The sequence below is a fragment of the Eulemur rufifrons genome, chromosome 15 (genome assembly GCF_041146395.1).
Source record: "Eulemur rufifrons isolate Redbay chromosome 15, OSU_ERuf_1, whole genome shotgun sequence".
Classification (NCBI taxonomy): domain Eukaryota; kingdom Metazoa; phylum Chordata; class Mammalia; order Primates; family Lemuridae; genus Eulemur; species Eulemur rufifrons.
The window spans coordinates 32470295-32492343 of NC_090997.1; the positions used below are offsets into that span (position 1 = coordinate 32470295).

The following is a 22049-nucleotide window of genomic DNA, read 5'->3' on the forward strand; positions in this document are numbered from 1 at the left end:
CTAGCAAAGAACAGAAATTTGATCAATAGTGTCATTGAAAATATGACTAGGTATAAAGCCACATTTATCTGTAGTTGTGGCTTTTATTAAAGCAGCTTAAATCCTTTGCAAATAAGCTTTTCCAGAGAGCTAGATCGATAGGATGTGCACGCAGGCAGGATTACCTGTGATCCATAGTGCGAAATCCCATCAATGCCACAGGAAGAACAGGAGTAGTAGTTAAGGTACTTGCAACTTGAAAAAAACCCTGCCACCTCCTTCTGCAATGGACAGCCCCATTTTCTGTGGCTAAGACTCACGCTAAGCCTCATTTGCAAATGGATTTGGCTGTTAAGGTAGGATTGTTTAATGCAAATATTTTTTTCCTGGCAGCACAGCTCAGTTGAAAAGAGAGGCTGAAAATTAGTTAGCAGTATGGGAGAAGAAAAAGCACCATTCCAGTTACTAAGGAGGAATAATTGAACACAGATTGCCTGTTGCGTCTTTAATTTAATTTTGAGACCTTTCATCCTTTACTTTCCTTCATTTGCAGCCAATACTTAGTGAACTAATTTGCACCTGGTTCATTTTCCTCCTTTTATCTTATCTTCTTTAACATCAACCATGGAAATTAGAAGCATTATGAATAAAAGATGAAGGCTGACTTGGGACATTCTTTCCTTAAGTACCGTGAATTACTTAAAAACTAATTTGTGTGTGTGCACAACCCAGAGGGCTGAGATATGTGCCTCAGCCCTCCAGCATCCCTGGGCAGCATCTTACCTTTTCCCCACAGAGCCACAGCTTTTAAATGTTTTGCCTGGTCCTCCAAGGGAACAATGTCTAGACTATAAGCCCCATGGATTCATTAATCCAAGGACGGGTGTATGATAAACTATCTCATTAATAAACTAAGGGTTTATAAAAAAAATTTCAAGTTCTGGAAAATGTGCAAGTCTAAGAATTTATAAATTCCACTAATCCAATGAGTTCACCGGTGCCTGCCATGCAAGGAAAAGAGTCAGCTGTGATAAGGAAAATTGAATGTATCAACATATATATATGGCGAACAGAGGCCTCATCTATCCCAAAAATGTAGTGGTGGTGGTAGAGAAAGGTACTAGTCTTGAAATTACTGTTTGGGAGAAATGTTCAGGGACCACAAGACCAATTCTAAGTATGCCATGCCTATTATGCTTAAAACAAGAACAACAACAACAAAACCCCTCATATTCTGTTGTATATTTTACATACTTGGCACCACTCCATAAAAAATAGTTCCATATGCTCTTATTTTAAGATAAACTTAATTTGATTATTTTATTACTTCCCACTGTACAAAATTTTAGTGTCTTGAAAGTTGTAGATGTTTTCCTTTATAATTTCCTCTTTGACAATACCATTTTTTCTCCTTACCTTATTTTCTTCCCCCCACCTCGCACCCATGCCCCATAATCCAGTGAAAAACCTACTGGATTTTTCTCTTGTTGCTTAATATCCCCCACCAACAAGCCCTCCTTTCAGCTTGGGAAGCATCAAAGGAAGGCTGTGTCCTGAATCATTTCACTGCCTGTGTGTGCCAACTCTTCCAAGCATCTAACATCTCACACCAACAGGCTAGAAGCTGGGAATAAACTGAATCATTTTCCCTTCACTATCTAACCTCCTACAGGGTTCGTTAACAGTGATGTCCATTATTTTACTTAAGACCATGCATATTCACAGATAAAGCAACTTCCAAGTTGTAGAAGGGGGAAAAATACTTTGGGGTTTAAAATTATGGTGCATTAAAATGTAAAGTCTCTGCTTCAGAATACAAGTCACTTCTTTTTGGGGAAAGAGTACCCAAGCAGGATCAAAATAAAAGCCCAATTAAAAAAAATCAGATGGTATCTCTAATCTTGGTTGGAGACCATATTATACAATGCTAAAGAAAGTCCTCTATAGTGAAAGGATGGAGAAGAAATGATGAAGAATAATTACTACTCCTTTTATTCATGAAGGGGAGGATAAATGGAAATGAAGGCAGCAATTACCTTTAAAAAGTGGATTTTTAAAAGCCACACAGAAAAATTAAACTGGAAGAGTACAGAATAGCTCTGAGCTGAGGCTGAGATTAGGATGAAAGTGGAGGGAGCAGTTAGGGTATTTGATTACTAGACACACAGATTATTTTACCACTTCAGTGTCCAGCTCATGCATAGTATTTTTCAAATGTCCAGTTTACTTGGGAGAAGAGACGTTGGATTTTTCTCTTCTCTCTGAGGCAGGATATTAAGAAGTTTCAGGTGAAGGAAGGCGACAGTATGGCAGGGCATCAAAGAAATCAAGATTACATTTAGCTATACTTGTGTACAGGGAAGAAGAAACTGACAAAACCATGCAACTCAGTCTCATCTGCAGACTGCACACACGTACTGTAAAATGCCAGCCTCAGGGAAGAACACCTGTTCTGACGCTGTGCCTGTTGGCTGTGTGCGCGCGGGCACAGGGCTTTCCAAGGGAACGCATGGGCCATGTCAGCAGCAGGTGGCCGGGCCGCGCTCAGGACCTCAGAGAGCAGCAAAACACAGTGGCCCCGGGCAAGTGCGGCCTGGCTAACTCTCCAAAAAGAGGCCTTAGAGAAAGTTTGGGAAAAGGAGCTGGTCAGACCAGATGATACCTCGGGCTGCAAAAAGACATAACCGCAGGGCAGAACAATCTCATTTGTCAGAAAGGGTTTACTCGGGGCGGGGGGGGACGGTAACCTTCAGGGTCAGAAAGGACTATCGCGAGGTGCGGGGTAGAGATGGGGGAGGACCCCCACAGAAGTCAATGTTTTCACTAACAACCATTTTCGTGCCAGGTGACTGTACTAGAAGAAATTTGTCTCTAGGCTTACCATCTCCACCTTCCTCCCTACATGGTTCTAGACTCGGAATCACAGCTGTAGGCACTGAAGGGCCTCAGAGTACACCAAGCCTATCCCCCTACCGTGCAGGGTCCCTCTCTGATCTCTCGCAGCCTGCCTCACAGACAGCGCCTCCAGGTCCGGGCTCCATCTTCAGGCCAGCCAGAGCCCGGTCCCTAGTAATCATTCCCGTGCCTAACACCTGTGCTATTCCTTTGGCTCAATCTGGAGACAGAGAGCCTCAGAGCAGACCCCTTGAGCCACAGCGGTCCTCCTACCCCCCCACCCCCCACCCCCCCGCCATGGCCAGCGGAGGCTGCGGACTGCCCGCGAGGAGCAGCTCCACTCGGTGTCCCGAATGCGCGCACGGAGAACTGAGAACTCAAAAGTGCAGCGGCAGCGCAAGGGGGAGAGTGACGGCATCCCAGCGGTCCCGAGGCCCCTCCCGCCCTTCCCTCACCCTCCCCCCCCCCCCCGCAAACCCACTCCCGGTGGGTCGGGCCGGCCGCTACCTCCTGGAAGAGCTCCAGACTATAGGTGTTGTCGTCGTCAGCGAAGAACAGCACACCGGGCTGCGCGCGCTGGTGCTGGTGCCTCTGGCGCAGCCAGGCGAGGCCGGCGTTGCGCTGCTCGGTGGCGCGCGGCAGCCCGGGCCGCTTGTAGCGCCGCGGCGTGGGCACGTGCAGGTGCGTGCTGGGCAGCCCGGCCCGGGCCAGGAAGCGGCTCACCAGCTCGCTGCGCGCCGCCGCGTCCTCCACCAGGATCCAGTGCAGCTGCGCCACCTGGCGGAACGTGTTGGCCAGACGGGTCAGCTCAGCTTTCTGCACCGGGCGGCTGTAGGTGGGCGTGATGGCATAGATGGTGGGCAGCTGCGGCTGCGGCTGCGGCTGCTGCCGAGACTCGTTGCGCTTTTCGGCCCCGCGCACGGGGCCGGCCCTGCGGAGCGAGAGTCGTGGGCCCCCGCGCCCCACTGCATAGGGAGAGAAGTAGGGGCGCGGGGTGAGCGGGGGCGCGGGCCTCCGCGTGTCCACGTCGAGCATGATGATGACGATTAGGATCCAGGGCAGTAGGATGAAGAAGCGGCTGAACAGCACGGACTTCATGGTGCGCGCTTCGCGGCCTCTCAGACACCCCAGAGGGGGACGAGCCAGGGGACCCCAGTGCGCAGCCTGGACGGCAGCGGTGCCAGCACTCAGGAAGCCGTGGCCGGTGCGCTGTCCATGGGGCCTGGGGTGCTGCGGGGACCAGGAGCCGCGGGGCTCACCAACCGGGCGTGGGGGATCCGCGCAGGTTCGGGGGAAGCTGGGGCTCCAGGGCGGGCAGGCAGGGGCTGCCCCCAACTCCGGGTGAGCTGGCGGGAAGCAGGACTCGTCCAGCCGCGCGCTGCTGGCCCAGGAGTTGTGCGGAGAGCGGGGAAGGCGGTGATCCCCACCGCGCTCTTTCCGAAGAGTGGGAGCCGGGAACCGGCACCGGGTGCGCCTCGCCGCTCCAGTCCCGAGGTGCTGCGGGCAAAGGGGCTCCAGCCACGGGTCACAGTATGGTCTCCGGGACACCTTCGAGGACGGGAGACAGGCGCTAGGGCTTTCCTTCCTTACATGCCGGCCGGGGAGGCGAGGACGGGAAGGGCGCGCCGGGGATGTTGAGCCCCCAGCTCGGTTCGCGCGCCGCAGCGGAAGCCTGCGCTCCTGTCCCTGGCTCTTGTCTTCTCAGAACCTCTCTCGGCTCCGGCAGCAAGATCCCAAAGCAAGGAAAGAAAGAAAAAGCGAGGGGGCGGGGGCGCTGCAGACTCGAGCGTCCTCCCGAGTCCTCCTGTGGGAAGACAACAGCGCTGCTACTGGCGGAGAGGGGCCCCCCCGCTCTCCGCTGGGTCTGGCGCTAACCGCCCCGCGGGCTAGCTCGGGAGGCCGCCGCACCGCGTGAGGATGAGCGGGAGGATGAGCGGGAGGAGGGTCCCCGTGGGGCTGCACGACCTCCGGGAGGGGATGGTGCTCGTTCGCCGATCTCCGCGCGCTCTCCGAGATACTGCACGGTCTTTGGAAATGAGCCAGGAAAAGCCATTCATGTGCGGAAAACTCGCCGGGCTGCGCGCGTCGATGCGGGTGCCTAGGCTGGGGAGTGAGAGGAGGGAGAGAGCAAAGGGGTCTCTTCGCTGGCTCCCAGCTGCGGGGTTGGTGTGGGGGTGTGTATCGAACAGCGGCACAAAAAGCGCTCTCGCTGAATGGCAGACATCAACAGAAGCCCACGGAGATGGAGGGGTGCGGCACATAGGTGTTTGGTGAGTGAGATATAGCCCATAAGAAAGAATCAATTCAAACGATCAAACGGTTTCTGACTGCAGTTAGCTCACCGGGGCGGGGGGAATTCCTAAAACTCCAGCTGAGTGTGTGTAACTTATTTTTCTTCAGTAATTTGTAGTCACAGTCCCTCACAGTTCGCCGCCACCGGAATTATTCCGTTTGACCCTCCCAACGATCCTTTCAAAGAGGCCTGGTAAGTAGAATCACCTTCATTTTCTGGATGAGGAAACAGAGGCTCAGGGTTTAAAGTGATTCCTCTCGGGTCAGAGGCAAGTGGCCAAGTGGAAATAGAACGTGGGACTTCTGCGTATAGCTGGTGGCTTCCCCACTGCATGGCCTGCAGAAGTCACACTTCACACAGCCAGCCAGGCAGGGTTGGCCTTCTTAAATATAAATGTGGTGCTTTCCAAATCAGAGCATATGATGACATATAGAATCATGACAGTGTCTGGAGGACACCAAGAAAACAGTGGGCGCTTAGTTGGATTTAGTTTGGAAACTTTTTCTATCTAGTCGACCTTCTAGCCGAATGCCTGGTGATATATAATGTACCCCGAAAAATGAAGAGGAGCCATGCTTCCCAGGAACGGCCCAGGGAGGTGTTTGCAAAGCGGCAGGATCTTCTCCATGTCCCCTAGCCTGGGATAAATGATTCCTGGACCCATTTTCCCTCCGTTGTCTGCCTTTCTAAGACTTGTTCGCAAAGAAATCTCTCCGACTGTGCGTTCTGAGGGTGCAACCAAGAGCTCTGGGGCTGTGCCCCTCCAGTCTTCCTGATGCCCCTGTTCTCCCAGCCCTACTCCTGAACCCCCTACCTGTTAATCAGGTGTTGGCTGTGAATTTCCCTAACTTCCCCCTCAGATTCTGAAACCTGAAAGTGAACTTCCAGACTAACACCCTGCCTCTGCACACTCGCTAGAGCCAGCCTTCTATCTCGACTTCCCTGTGTCACCTACAACTCATACTTTTTGAGCTCTGCAGATGAATGCATTCTAAACATAGGAAACAAGGAATCCATTAGCTCTCTTCCTGTATTCTCCAATAGCTTAATGTGCCTCTGAATATAACACAATCTCAGGAAAATGTGTCCTGGTCAGGCCTTGAAGTGCCTGCCAGCATCATGCGGGGAGGAGGAAGGGGAAGGAAGTCAAGGTTTCCCTTAAAGAAAAGGCTTTTCTTAAATATTAGAAAGCAGCACACACATCCACTTGCCCAACCTCCCCCTCCAACCCAAGGTTACTGAAGTCTAGTTTGTCCAGTTGGGATTTTTTAATTAGGTTAAAGAGAAATGCCTTGTCTTAGCTGGAGTAAAACAAGCAGTTACTGAATTGTACTAAAAACATCACTAAATTTGGTAGTGGGAAACTGTTGGTTAGTCCCACTGTACCATAAAACCTATTTCCTAATTGTGTCTTCTCCAAGAAACAGAGCTATTCAGAAATGGAACATTTTCAAAACCAATCAAATTTGCAGTTTAATTTGAAACTTTAGCTGATGCCCAGAATTCACTGGTGTCATACAACACAACACTTAACTAGCACATTGAGGACTGTCACCTCATTTTTTCTATTATCCTAAGTCAGCATTTGCACCCAGATTTACCTCATTCAGTCATCTGTTGGGGGCATGATGGTTCTTGGAGTTAGGCAGACCTGGCTTTGATTCCCAGCTGGGCTACTTTTACTCGTGCGAGTTTAGAAAGTCAATGAGCCTCCTAAAGCCTACGTTTCCTATTGTGGAAAATGGAGTTAATAATACATACTTATGGGAATCTTGTAATGATTAAATGAGATAAATTAGGTAACATATTTTGCAGACGAGCTGGCATTACATGGGCAGTCAATAAATGGTATGTATCTATATACAGGCAACACTATCTTAAAAGACTATCTTAACACTGGAGATCTTGATGGGTCATCATTATCAAATGATCATAAAGTGAAATCTGTTCTAAACAGGACTGACAATGCCTCTACATACAGTACCTTCACCTGTAGGGAAGGGGATCCCTGTTAGTGTATTAGAGTCTTCCCAAGTCCGTGTAGGGAGGGGAAGAAAGAAGAAATCAGTTTGCCCCAAATATGAAATACAGCTTGTCATGCAATAAGGATAACATGATTCCAAGTGGCATTTATGTGAAATGGCTGAATATGCCATATTGTTTTATTAATGCATTCAGTGGCTTAAAAATGTGTCCCTAAATCCTTTACGATCAAATCTAATGATTTAAAAATACAAAAATTATTAAGGATGTCCATTTGAAGCACAAAACCAGGGTAAAATACTTTTCAGTGCAAAATATTATGCTTTTGTTAGAATGGAAACAACTCCTTTAAATGGAAACTTGAAGAAAATGTCATTTTTATGAAGTGTAATCACTGAGTAGCTATAATACTTTTCCATATAGCTTATGATATTCTTACATAAAACAATTCAAGCTTGATCTGTGGCTGATAATGAAGGTTGGTAGTAGAAGTCACTAGAGTAATTTAAATAATTACCTAAATTCAGAGCTTCTGCACATCCTCTCAGTGTTTGTTTTCATTTAATCTCTCTAATTATTTGTGTAGCAAAGTGAATATTGCTTCATCTCTACTAATGAAGCCTTAGATTGCTGGCATCAGCCATTGCATTTCAGCATTCAGTTGTTGTTCTCAAATAAACAAAGGTGAAAAAAAAATCCCATCTGGGGAGTTAACAAAAAACATACCATATAATCACTAAACATTTACATTTTGCCTTGATGAGTAATATGTGACTGTAACCTTAACAGCAAAAATATTGCAGCATGATTAGTGCACTGTACAGAACTGATCCCATTTGACATTTGAGCCTGGGGTTCTGCTAGTGTGACTAAATCATCCTTCAAGAGAGCATTTGGGACAGCTTTGATATTCTTAGTCAAGTAGGAAAGAGATCAAGAGAAAGCTCTACATAAAATCAAGTGTTTGTACCTATCTATATAATAATGTGATTATGCAAATCAGGTTTTGAAAAGAATCAGAACTAATTCATGTGCACATAATGTGCAAGTATTGATAGTCAATACCCACATGCATGTGAACATACTTTCTGTTAAAATATCAGACACAATTATGTGAAAGAATGTCGTCAAAATAAATAATTCTAATAGTCCCCAATTCCAGGAATACATGACAGTTTCATTGATAACTGTCAGAAAAATGACATCCAAACCACAAATTAAATGGCTCATTTGGTTTGTTTTATTTTCATGCATCTAGATCCTCTGCAGATATCACTTTGGGCTAAGAATTGTTCAAATTATAAGGTTTCCTTAAAATTTTAGGCATTTGTAGTCACTATGTATAATACGTGACGTTAGGTAGTTTGTTTAGTAAAATCCCATTTTTATAGGATGGATTGGGGAAAAGGTTATTCAGTAAAAGTGATTTCCTAGAAAAGTATAAATTGGCAATTTACCCTAACAAGTAACATGCCAGTGAAGGGTTAGGGTACACAAAAACTCAATAAAACGTGCATAAAGGTATACTGGCATCCTTTCTTTTTTTCCCTCATCATCTTAAAAATTGGCATTTTTGTTAAAATAGTAATTTGTTAGAAATAAATTTTACTGTAAAACTATATAACCTACATTTCACAGCTGTTATGAAAATCAAAGTAGATAATGTAGACAAAAGTATTTTAAACAATGTAGTTTATACATGTAAAACAGAGGAGGGGGATGAAACAAGATTAGCACGAGTTGATGACTGTTAAAACTGGGAAATGAAAACATGGGGGTTCCTTATCTTTCTGGGCCTATGTTTTACATGTTTCAACACTTCCATAATAAAAACTTAAGATACATAAAATAGGTTATTATGTACTAAAATTTGTTTACCAAGATAATAGTGCTGTCCTACTGCCCTTGTTTTAAAAACTACAAGTGCCTGAGTTGTGCAACATATTATGGGTTGTGTTATGGGTTGAATCATATCCCCTCAAAATTCATACATTGAAGTCCTAACCTGTGCCACTACCTCAGAATGTGACCGTATTTGGATATAGGGTTATTGTAGGTATAATTAGTTAAGATCAACCTGGAGGAGGGTAGATCCCTAATCCAATATTACTGGTGTCCTTATTAAAAAAGGACATTTTGGGGCACAGGGGCACAAACCCAGAGAGAACGCCATGTGAAGACTGGAGCTGTACTGCCACAAGTCGAGGAATGCCAAAGGTTTCCAGCAAACCACCAGGAGCTAGGAGAGAAGCATGGAACAGATGTTTCCCTAGTGTATTTGGTGTGAGCATGGCCCCACTAACACCTTGATCACGGACTTCTAGCCTCCAAAACTGTGAGACGATAAATTTCTGTTGTTTAAGCCACCCAGTTTGCGGTATTTTGTTACAGCAACCCTAGCAAACTAATATGCAATTACAATCTGATAGGGACTTGTGCATAATGATTGGAGGAAACCAACAGGTGTGCGCGTAGGAATAAAGAAATAGGTGAAGAGCACTGAGTACAGACCTCATCAGCTTCCTCAAGGCTCCAAAGTGAAATGTTGATGGGTGGGTCTTAAAATCAAGACTGGTGTGACTGATGGTAAGTAGTACTTCAGAGGCCTAGGCAGGAAAGAGGCTGGATGGAGGGACCTGAAAAGAAGGCTTAGTAAGTGAACATTGTCCTCCATACCCGAGAGAACCTTCTGCCTCAGTTAAATATTACTTGAATCATCTAACTCCACCGTATGACTCTCAAAGCCAATGTGGTTCTGGCTGGGGTTTTGCCAAGATGTGCCAACCCCAAGAGAAAGATCCTTGCTGACCACAGTGGGCCATATTGGTGGCCATGGGCTCAGGCCTCTCTGCAGCCAGATCAAAAGCGGCAGTCACCATGCCTTTCCTGGAAAAGATGATATTAGAGTGCATTTATAGGCACTTGATCATAGTAATTTTTCTATTTTAGATGAAGTTTCAAATAAATGTAGCTTTTCATCACATCTATTTGTAATTCACTTATGTTGATCAAGAATGCAACCTCTAAATTATTAATAACAATGTTTCTATATGAAGATTTTGGGAATGAGGGCAAATTCTAAAAGTAAACTTTAGCAAAAATGGGCAGGGACTACCTCTAAACGGTCTATATTTATTTAAATAAAAATGTTCTTTGCAAATGGCTGTTGGTTTGGTGGGATGCAGTTTCTTAGATATTTCAGTATGCCCTTCAATGTTGAGGGCAAAAATTAGGAGCAAACACTATACATTTAGGGAATGGGTGCCAAATAAAGGCCAGAGAAAGTTTCAGCCACAGGGTAGCTCTCAGGAAAGTCTGTCTCTGAGCCTCAGTTTTCTCATATGTAAAATGAAAGAGTTTAGATGATCTCTCTCTAAAGTTCATAGTGAGAAATAAAAATAAAATCCTAAGCCTCCCAACCAACTGAACGAAATCCAGAGAAACCTTAAAACAGAAATCATGGCCAGGACAGGATGTGAGGTCAGACGTGTCTTGTTATACTCACTCCCTCATTAACCACCAATAGGCTTTTTTCCCTAATGGTTAAACAGAACTATCCTTTTGAAAAAACTTGCTCGACTACTGATTTCAGTCCATTGCCAAATGCTGCTCCTCCCTTTTTTTGGTTTAGGCACTACAACTGACCAGCATTCCTTCCTCATAAGAGGCCACCAACCATGGAGTGGTTCTGACCAGTCTACAGAGGATGCACGGTGAGAGTTTTCATATCCTCTGCTCCACCTTTTGAAGTTTGAGGGCTGAAAACTCCACCTACAGATCATGCTAATGCCGCCATTTTTCGTACATGCAACCTATAAAGGGGCTTGAAGCTCAATTGCTCATGCGCATGGTTTTTCTTTCACAAATATTCATGAGCCCTCCTATAGCTTGTTAAATATGTATATACAGCTACCCCACTCAGCATAAATTCCTGTTCCTGTTACTCATGGATGTACATGCTTTTGGCTTCTGCTCAAGGCTATTGCTTCCCAGCCTGTCAGAATGGCCACCCTGCAGGCTGCAATCCTTTAAGAAATAAAGCTCTTATAAGGAAGTAAAACTCAATAGAAACCAGATAGGTGGAAGAGGGGAGGAGGCGATGGGTAAATTTACACCTAAGGGGTATGAAGCACACTATCTGGATGATGGGCACACTTATAACTTTGACTCAAACTGTACAAAAGCAATTCATGTAACCAAAATGTTTGTACCCCTATAATATTCTGAAACCAAAAAAGAAAAAGAAATTAAGCTCTCCTTTCTAAATATATGAACCTTGTAATTCTTCAGTTGACAGTAGGAAATGAACTTTGAATTTTTTACAGTTTTGTTGATGGACTTGCATTAAGCTATTTTTGTGTGTGTGTGAGACAGAATCTTGCTCTGTCACCCCAGGTAGAGCACAGTGATGTCATTGTAGCTCACAGCAACCCCAAACTCTTGGGCTCAAGTGATCCTCCTGCTTCAGTCTCCCCATAGCTGGAATTATAGGCACATGCCACAATGCCTAGCCAATTTTTCTATTTTTGGTAGAGATGAGGTCTTGCTCTTGCTCAAGCTGTTCTCAAACTCCTGACCTCAAGCAATGCTCCTGCCTCAGCCTCCCAGAGCCCTGTATATCTGCTTAAAGGCCGAAGGCATTAATTTGAGACACAAGTCTACCACCCTCCTCATTTGCCCAAAAGTTAATAAACTTCTCTTTCTTTTTCCTCAAGCCACTTGTCCTTGTTCTTTGTTCTCACTGATTTGGCCTCAGGGACAAGTACTGGACTTTTGGTAACAGTATTTGCTAGTCAAATCTTACTATGCCCAGTTGCACATATCTGATAGCTGCAGACAGGGTTAAAGAAGGTTTGTAGTATCTTCTTAAACAGGAAATTATCTCCTGTCTGTTATCTCAAAAGTAAATCTAGTTCCTTTTGGTAAACACATGTTTTATGAGCAACCCACCAAAATGTAAGAATTAAAATAGAACACTGTCAATGTTTTAAGTTCAATTTCTTCTAAATATGGATAGTCCAGTGACTTGAATTAGTTTTTTATTATTTTCATAACAGATTCATTTATAAGCCTTCAGTTGGACAACTGAAATGCCTACATTTATTAGTTTCTGTTTCTTGAGTGTCAAATTATGCATGACTTGGATCATACATATTTGGGGTTCTGAGTGAAATATGAATCTCTTTAAGTGAAGAGGGGTTTGTTCCCTTATTCCTCTGCCCACCAGTTTATAGACCCAGCCTAAGAATTTAGCCACACAGATTTAGTCAGAAAGGCAGCCATTAAGAGAGCTTGTTTCTGAAGCAGAAATAGCATAAGGGCTGCAAAATTGAGTCCATTATTTTTCAAGAAAAGTACTTGGATTTCTATTCAAATAGAATGCAATTAAGGCAGCAAAATCATCACTCCCAAACTATAGCATAATTGCTAAGAGTCACACTACAACTAACCAAAAACAAAAGCCCTCAAATTCCAATGAAATTCATGTTCTAATTTAATCTCCAGTGGCTAGGTCTCAGGCTGTCACTTTGTAGGGTCTAGAAGCACCTGATTACTTAGAAAGTGGTAGTAACAGAACACAAAAACTTAAGTGTGTAATCACTGTCTGCCTGGCATAGTTATTACAGTGTTTAGATATTACCTGAGATCCAGGCCAACCTTGTCACGAGAGTAGCAACATGGCATCTAGGAACGCTGCCTTGGGATCAGGAGACCTGAGTCCATATCCAAGGTATCCACTCACTGGTTACCTGTCTGCACTTGTTTCCTCACTTGTCAAAAAACTATGATGATAATACTTGCTATCTGTTGTTGCTCCTATAAGTAAGAGATGCTGTACAAAAACTATCATGAACCAGGTTCTATTCATTGCACTAAACATACTTTAATATAAAAACCCCATAGAGTAGGTGGAGTCACACAGCCAGTAAGTATAAGGGAGAAATTTTGAATTCAATTCTGTTTTTTTTTAATTACAAAGCCAATATACTTTCCACTATAGCTGTCTTCTACAAACGTGAGAGTTGAATGGGTAATAGATCTGTAAATGTAAGTTGTCTCGGCATTTAAAGTCCTTGTGATTAAATGAGTTGATAGGTGTAAAACCCTTAGAACAATAATATAGTACGTATTCAATAGGTACTGGCTGATGCTTTTGTATTATTATTGTGTAGGGTACACTTTTGGCCTCTGAATATGCAGTGAATCAGTGGCAATCAGAATAGGATTGATTACTTGCATTTTAAAAAATGAGTAATCAAGTGGTCATTGTAATGCAAAAGCATAAATTAGGAGAAAAGAGGCCTGGAATTGGGGTCAGAAGATCAGGGGCCCAGTTCTGGCCCCTCCCATTTTGCCACTCTTAGCAGTAAGAGTGGAAGGGGGGCTGGTGGTTCATAGAATTAACTTCTACAGTGTGTGAGTGAAATTCTATTTGTAATAGGCACAGCACTATAAACATACTAGTCAATATTTAGAGAAGGTAATCTCTTTTGAACCTAAGGATTTATTGATACTCCATGTTTCCTCTTTGTTGCTGCCAGCATCAGACTTGTGGTAACTGGAGAGAGAAAGCAGTATTTACTGAACCACCTGTAACTGATGTAATGTGGCATATAAACTGTGGGCTCAAAGGAATGATTCCTTTTTTTTCTTAAACAAGGACATTTGACTGTCAGGAGAAAACAAACCCCAATAATAGACATTTTAAAAATGTATTTAGTATATTATTTGTTAATATATGTGGAGTTCTTCAAGCAGTGCTTGCACTTGGTAAGTGCTACTTGTGTTAGCTGGTATTATTATGCAGATTTTAGAGAAATTGACTAGGAGGGGCAAACTGTACTGCCAGCCCTGTCTACTTCAGAGGGGTGTCATGAGAATCATACTTCTTTTTTTTTTTTTTTTTTTTGAGACAGAGTCTCGCTCTGTTGTCCAGGCTAGAGCGCTGTGGCATCAGCCTAGCTCACAGCAACCTCAAACTCCTGGGCTCAAGTGATCCTTCTGCCTCAGCCTCCTGAGTAGCTGGGACTACAGGTGAGCACCACCACACCCGGCTATTTTTTTCTATTTTTAGTAGAGACGGAGTCTTGCTCTTGCTCAGGCTGGTCTCAAACTCCTGACCTCAAGCGATCCTCCGGCCTTGGCCTCCCAGAGTGCTAGGATTACAGGTGCGAGCCACTGTGCCCGGCCAATACTTGTTAAGGTATTGGCAAAGACTTTCTCCTCTGAGCCCTCTCTTCAACTGGGCCTCATTCTTGGGCCTTGTCCTCAAGCCTGCCCAACCTAGTTGTAGCAAGAATCCTGCTAAATCAGTTTGGAGAGAATCCCCACCACCATGACATCTGACCACCCTTTAGTATCTCCTCAAATTCCTCACTCCCCACCCTGGATATCTGATGGCTATGGTCTGCCTTCAGCAAGAACCACCCCTACCCTTGGTGTTTCCCCTTAGTAATTTCCTACCCACTGACCTCCCACCCTGCTCCTTGGCTATAAATCTCCACTTGTCTATGCTGTATTTGGAATTGGGCCCAGTTCTATACTGAGGTCTCTTCTCCCCTATTTCAGTAGTTTCTAAATAAAGCCTGTTTTTACTACTTTAACTATTGTCTGGCTCTGATTCTTTTTGACAGTAAAACAATTTTACATTTCTGATATAATGAAAACTATACCTTTTTATGGTTTTGAATAGTTATGGACAGATATATATATAAATTATAAGGGGGGAAATGGCAGAGAGAGAGTTGTCGGGGGAGGTAAGGAGAAAACTTCAGAGAGAAAGGGGTATGATGTTTAATTTTATGTGTCAACTTGATTGGGTTAAGGGATGCCCAGATAGCTGGTAAATAATAATTATTTCTGGCCAGGTGTGGTAGCTCACACTTGTAATATCAGTACTTTGGGGGACCAAGGCCAAGGGATTGCCTGAGGTCAGGAATTCAAGACCAGTCTAGGCAACACAGTAAGACCCAATCTCTAATTTTTTTTTTTTTTAATTTAGTTGGGTGGGGTGGTGGCACCTGTAGTTCTAGCTACTCAGGAGGCTGAGCTGGGAGGATTGTTTGAACCCTGGAGTTCAAGGCTGCAGTGAGCTGTGATCATACTACTGCACTCCAGCTTGGGTGACAGAATGGGACCCTGTCTCAAAAACATCATTTCTGGGTGTGTGTGTGTATGTTTCTGGAAAAGATTAGCATTTGAATCAGTATGAGGAGTAAAGAAGATCTGCCCTCACCAATGTGGGCAGACATTATCCAATCCACTGAGGGCCCAAATAGAGCAAAAGTGTGAAGCAAGGGAAAATTCTTTTTCTCTCTTCTTGAGCTGGGATATCCATCTCCTCCTGCCCTTGGACATCCTGGTTCCAGGATCTTTGGATTCTAGGGCTTATGCCAGTACCTCCCCCAGTCCACAGCCTTGAACCCAGGCCTTCGACCCCAGCCTGGGAGTAACACCATCAACTCCCCTGTTTTCGGGCCTTTAGCCCCAGAGAGAATTACACCTCCAGCTTCCCTGGTTGTCCAGCTTGCAAACGGCATATGGGGGAGCTTCTCAGCCTCCATAATCCTGTGAGCCAATTCCCACAATAAGTCTCCTTCTGTACATCTCTATATTCATATATCCCATCGGTTCTCTTTCTCTGGAGAACCCTGACTGATACAAGGGGCTAAAGCTGTCTTGCCCAGCAGGGTAGTCACCAGACAGCCATGCGTGGCTACTGAGTAACTGAAATGTTGCAGCTACTTTGAATTGTGGTGTGTGTATAATGCATACAGGATTTCAAAGTCTTAGTACAAAACAGAAAAGAAGAATGTAAAATACTTCATTGATATTTTGCATATATTGGGGTAAATAAAAATGTATAATTAAAATTAATTTTAACTAAGTCTTATTATCTTTTAATCTGACTAGCAGAAAATTTAAAATTCCTATGTGGCTTGCATTGTATTGCTATTGGACAGCGCTGGGCTAGAGGAAAAGGGGAAGTAGAAAGGGAACACGAAGGGTCTTCAGGGAGAGAGAACGTACTCACAGACAATCACGGATCTAAACGGATCCACAGGACAGTCACACAGAACTTTGCATTGAGGATTTCCTGATAGTGCTGCTTTTTGTACCCCCAGTACAGGCGCAGATAGGAATGCTATCACGGTATTTGCCCAGCCTGCTGGGAGCCAGATGAAATAAAATCTCATGGTCACATCTGGCCCACAGGTCACAACTTCCTAACAATTCCTAATTCATAAAAAGGAATTAATTGCTTTCTACTTGTTAACCTTCTCCCCCTCCCACTTTGAGGACACTGTAAACTGGGTCATACTCACTCAAATAGACACTTTTGCATAAAGACCGTCTATGATTCTGGTTTTCTGTCCCCTACAACCTAGCACAGTGATGGCGCATTAGTGTGCCCTCTGTGTGCCTTTAGTAGGCACTACAGAAATGTCTGTTGAGTGAATGAATATTTGGAAACATTCAAATAATTAACTCAATCGTGACATAGATATATCCTGTGGTTTCTAATGCTGAGCACTCAGGGATGACCCACGTTCACAGGCACATGCTGCCCAGGGGCTGCTTGCTTCATTCTTTCCTGGGCTTCACACGAGTGGAAGTCTGTCTGCTGAAGTGGACAAGACCTTCCTTACCAGGCCCAAACACACACGGGAGGCCAGTCCTTTGTTACCAGGCTTAAGTGTGAAGCTTCGTCAGCATCAAGGCCAGGGACCCAGAAAAGCCTCACTCCTGCCTGCCACTGAGATTCCCAAGGGAAGGAAACAAGAGCAGAATAAAACACATGTGTATTAACACCTGGGCCACCACTGCTATTCCGGAGCTGAGCTCTAATACGCAGCTAGATTGAAATTTTCGTAAAGGGACTTCACCCCACACATGTAAAGCGGGGACCTTGAACAGAGGTTTCGCTGAGGGGAGAGGCAGGGAGTAAGGGGGACAGAGAAGGCTGCATTCCAAGAAGGACGCACACCCACTGGCCCACCCGGGAGGCTACATGTGCTGGGAAGGAGAGTGAGGAGCTTACCCAACCAAGAGCTGGCTCCTGCCGGGGGGCAGGTGTCCCTCTGAAGGCACGAAGCAGGATTAGAAGGGAGGGGAAGGCAGAGCCTCCGTGAGACTAGCAACGGCAGTCCCAACGATGTATTGGTCTCTGACCAGTCAGACCAGCAACTGCTCCTCCCGCATGGGCAGAGGCTAAGAAGGCAAGGCGCAGAGAGGCACAGGTGTGGACAAGTTGCCTGAAAAGTTCCTTTGCCTCGGAATAGGCCAAAAGGCAAAACGCAGCTGAAAGGGATGTTGTAAATCTCCCCTGAGGCACTCAGGAAAGGGGTCTGCATCAAGGCCTGAGCGTAGGAGCCAGGACTGCGAAAGCCAACTCCACCAAAGACTTTATTAGGATCCCTTGTTACCTAAGCACTTATCTCAGCTGGGTTTCTTTAATGTTTTTTTTCTCATGTTTCTTCTTGTCTTTTCCTCTTTCCTGATCCCCACTCCTTTTTACTTGTTTTATTACAAATATACTCATACATATGTGTATATATCAGAATTTGCCATTGTTCAGTGATAGAGGCTGGTTATTTAAAATTTTTTTATATTTCTAATAAAAAAGAGCTATTTATTCAGTAGTTACCATGTGCCAGTCTTTTAATGTGCTAAGCACTTTACACATGTTCTATCCTTGAATCCTTACAACAATGCTACCAGGTAGTATCCTGTTTTACAGATTAGGAAACTGAGGCTAGAGATCATTTAACTTGGGAGTGGTAGAGCTCCGATGTGAGCACAGGCCTGCCGCAACCCAGCACACATGCTTTTAGGCTCTCGCTGTGTGGCCTCACTTAACTTGCCTGTGTCTCTCCAGCTTAAGCTTCCTGCTTCCAATTTTTACTTTTTAAAAAGTTTACTCCTTTTCTGTTTTCTTTGTCCTTATTCCCTTGCTTTATTCTGTTAAATTTACCTCCCCCCCCTTTATTATCTTATTTAAAAATTTTCTTTCCTATTCTCTTACACTTCATTTTTTAAAGTAGCCTTTAATGGTCAATGGTGTAAATACAGATGTGGTGACAGTGGTAAAGCCACACCACCCTCCTCCCCCAGTTCTGGCAGTGGCCCTCTCCTTCTCTTAATGGTGATGGTTCTCAGACTTGAGCGTGCACCAGCATTGCCTGGCTGGAGGGCTTGCTCAAATGCAGAGGGCTGGGCCCCCACCCCCCGAGTTTCTGATTTAGCAGGTCTGGGTCTGGCCTGGGAGTTTGCATTTCTAACCAGTTTCCACCGATGCTGATGCTGTTAGTCCAGGGACCGCACGTCAAAAAGCATTGCTCTATGGAGCTCCCACCACGTTCAGAGCAGGTTCTCCAAAATGCGTGTGTCGACTTTTGGGAGACCCACACGTGTAAATCCCTATGAGGATGGGTTTGTGTTCTCCGGGAACTATGATAGTTCCTGAAAGTCATGTCAATTGTGCATTTTAAAACCCCTGGTCTCTGGTGCATAAATTCATTGACATTTGGACAAATTGTGTCAATAATGTCATGAGGAAGAATGCAGCGTCACGTGGCCAAGTGAGAGATCATTCTTCCCCGCACAGCCTGCAGTCATTACTTGGTAACTAATCACGTGATTTTGAGTCCGAACAGATGTGGAGGAGGGCTAGTTCAGTTCAGGTACTGTGGAGGTGTTCCTGACTCCTGGCAGCATTTTCACAATGGCTTGATTCCAGACTGGCCACTTTGTTCAATGACAGGGACATAATAGATGGTCTTGGCATGTGGCTCTCTGTTTCTTCTCATCATGAAAGTCAAGGAGAAATTGGCTTGAGTGAATGTTAAATCTAAATAACTAGCTCAGTTCTACTTATGCTGGGTGGTTTTCTTAATTAGGATCTAGACGGGTCTTCCCAGACCTTCCTAGAACACTCAGGTACAAAGGACAGGAAAAGCAGGTCTAACACTTGGGCCTGGGCCCTTTCCAGGAAAGACATTAGGATTCTGGGAAACATCTACAACTGGGCTTCTTCAACCCTTTGGCAGCCTGCTGAAAAAGACTGGAGCACCTAAAGTCTCTTTGAGACCTGAGACTAAGTCTCTAATTTCTTCCACTTGATATGTGGGTCCCTTCACAAGACCCTCCCTCCCTCTGATGGGCTCTGTCTGGTTGCCTTCTGCTTAACCTGGTTGTTTAAACCTCGCACCCAGCCTCGGAAAGTCCATCAATTCTGACTTAGCAACTGCTCACCTGTGCCCATTGTCCTACTCCTACTTTATTTTCCTATAATTCTTGGTAATTCTTACTATTTGCCTAGTTCACACCAGTGTCAGCAATGTGGTTCAAGAAGCTCAAGGACTTCCCTGTTACTGTGACATTAAAAGGAGCACAGTCCACAAAACTATCCTCACTCTGACATCATTTGCAAACTTGAGGGTCTAAGATCAGCCTTGAGTTCAATAATTTGGTGGAAGGACTCATAGAACTCATTGAGAGCTGTTGTAGTCACTGTTCCAGTTTACTAGAGCTAAAGAATATAGATTAAAATCAGCCAAGGCAAGAATGCACAGGACAGAGTTCAGGAAAGTTCCAAACACGGAGTTCCCAGTTGTCCTTTCCCTATGGAATCATGGACAGTGTTACTTTCCTGGCATTAATGTGTGATAATACACAGGAGTATTGCCAACCAGGGAAGCTCACCCAAGCCTGGCTGGACACCCACACAGCTGAGCTCAGTCTCCAACACCCTGATTGGTCGAGCTGCTATCACCCAGTGCTCCTGCATCACATTGTTGAAGTGGCTCCAAGCCCCCATGTAAACAAAGACACTTTTTATTAGGTAGGACCTTCCAAGGGTTTAGAGATTACCTCCTGAGGCCCAGGGAAAAGGCTAGGCTTCTCCTTGGACAAGGCAAATTTTTCTACTACACAGTTATCAAGACCAAATCTGGGTCATGGTATGCCACGAAGAGCAACAGTGTTTGGAGTGGCAAGTCACATAGTTGGCATCTCAACCCATCCTATCCCATCCCATCCCATCCCATCCCATCCCATCCCAATTTCCCTAAGAAGATGCCAAACCTACCCCAATCTAGGCTCTAAACTTAACCAGCAACATAAAGTAACTGTACTTCACGTAACTTCTCAAGGAGTATAACTTCAAACTTTCTATGAATCACAAGTTCTGCTGAAAGGATGTTTATGAAGGACAGCCAGATAGATAGTCTCTGCTATTTTGTTATTAATCTTCAGAATCTGTGCAACTAGACATTGCCAGCTACTTAGAACAAATAAATACTCTTGTGTACTATGTAAAATAGAAAATGAACTCAACAGCATGTCACCAGAAGTGCTGTTACCGCAACCTGCTCACTTGGGAAGATGCATCACAGACGGAGTTTCTGACTAATTGGGGCACCAGGGAATTCAACCAATTGGAACTCCACATGCCCCATTCACTCCCTGGTCATCAAACATACGCCAGCGCTCAGAATCCAGTGACTAAAGGATAGTGGTAATTAATTTAGCACTACATAAGCAATGTGGGTCCACTAAAAAGAGGAATTGCCTGTGGTTATGACAGATAAGAAAAAAAAATGATTGTATCCATCACCCAAATCCATATCTAGGAAATAACATGACAGGGGCAAAATATATTAGTAAGGTTTTGCAAAAAGGCAAAAAAAAAAAAAAAAAAAAATCCCTCTCCCCTCCAAAAATCCCAAATTTGGAAGACTGCAAATTGTTCATGTAAGACTCAAAGTTTCACTAACCCTTACATTAATTCTTATTTTTTTTTTAAATAAGGACATGATTAGGATAAATGTTTTAAATAGCAATAAAGAGTAGGAAGTACAGTTCCCTGCTGTTTCACTTTTATTCTCCCTCCCCCAAGCCCCAGCACTAGCCCTCTGTACTAACCACTATCAGTAGTGTCTTTGAGTTCTGTCTGAGAGGGCGCCCTCTGCCCTCCACGACCTATCTGTGCAGCAGGTCAGACCATGAAAGAGCTATAAACGTGAGCTGCATTTATGCTCCCTTCCTACATTTGCTCTTGCCACGCCGCCCTTTGCCCTGATGCACGCAGCCTACCCAGAGAGTCATTATAAGGCAAGACCCGGGATACTATGACCATGTCACTGTACAAACATTGTTAAGAGCTTTGTTCATTAGTTCAGGTTGTTCTCTCAGTGAAGAACTGCAAGAGAAATTTGTCCCTAGTCTCCCAAAACTGGGAATGGTCAAGCTTCTCCAGATTTGTTTTTGTCTAAAGGACTGTTGCAGTTGCTATGGCTACATAATAAATTACCCTAAAGCTTAGTGTGTAAAATGACCATTTATTTTGTTCATGAATTCTGTGGGCCTGGAATTCCAATAGGAAACGATGGGGTGGCTTGTCTCTGCTCCACAATGTCTGGGGTCTGCACTGAAAGACTCAAACGTTGGCGGCTGGAATCTTCTGTAAGCTCATTCCCTCATGTCTGATGCTAGCTTTGGCTGAAGCCTTAGCTGGGGATGTTGGCTGGAACACTTATATGTGTCTTCTCCATGTGATCTGAGATTGTGGTTGGGTTCCAAGCATACTTACCCCCAGAGAGAGAGAAAGAGAGAGAGACAGCTTAGTAGAAGCTGTGTCATCTTTTATGACCTAGCTATGGACATCACATAGCATCACTTCTATTGCTTTCCACTTGTCGAAGCAGCCCCCAAGTCATTTCCCAGGCTCAGGGGGAAGGGAAGTAGATTCTTCCCTTGAGTGGGAGCAGCTGGAGGAACGTGAAGGACTGGAAATATTGCTGTGTCCGTTTTTGGAAAATATGATTGGCCACAGGTTGACTCTATGTACTAACTACTTAGAATTCCTAAAGGCACACCTTTGGCCCACGTATGTGAG

General features: G+C 44.6%; 1 protein-coding gene across 1 annotated transcript in view; it reads right to left on the minus strand.

Moving 5' to 3' along the window:
• Window positions 1–3972, minus strand: part of B3GAT2 (beta-1,3-glucuronyltransferase 2) — a 68732-nt gene extending 64760 nt beyond the window's left edge. Inside the window, exon 1 of the mRNA XM_069489019.1 lies at window positions 3382–3972. Coding sequence (XP_069345120.1) covers window positions 3382–3972 — 591 coding nt within the window. The remainder of the gene's footprint in view (window positions 1–3381) is intronic.
• Window positions 3973–22049: the final 18077 nt, after the last annotated feature.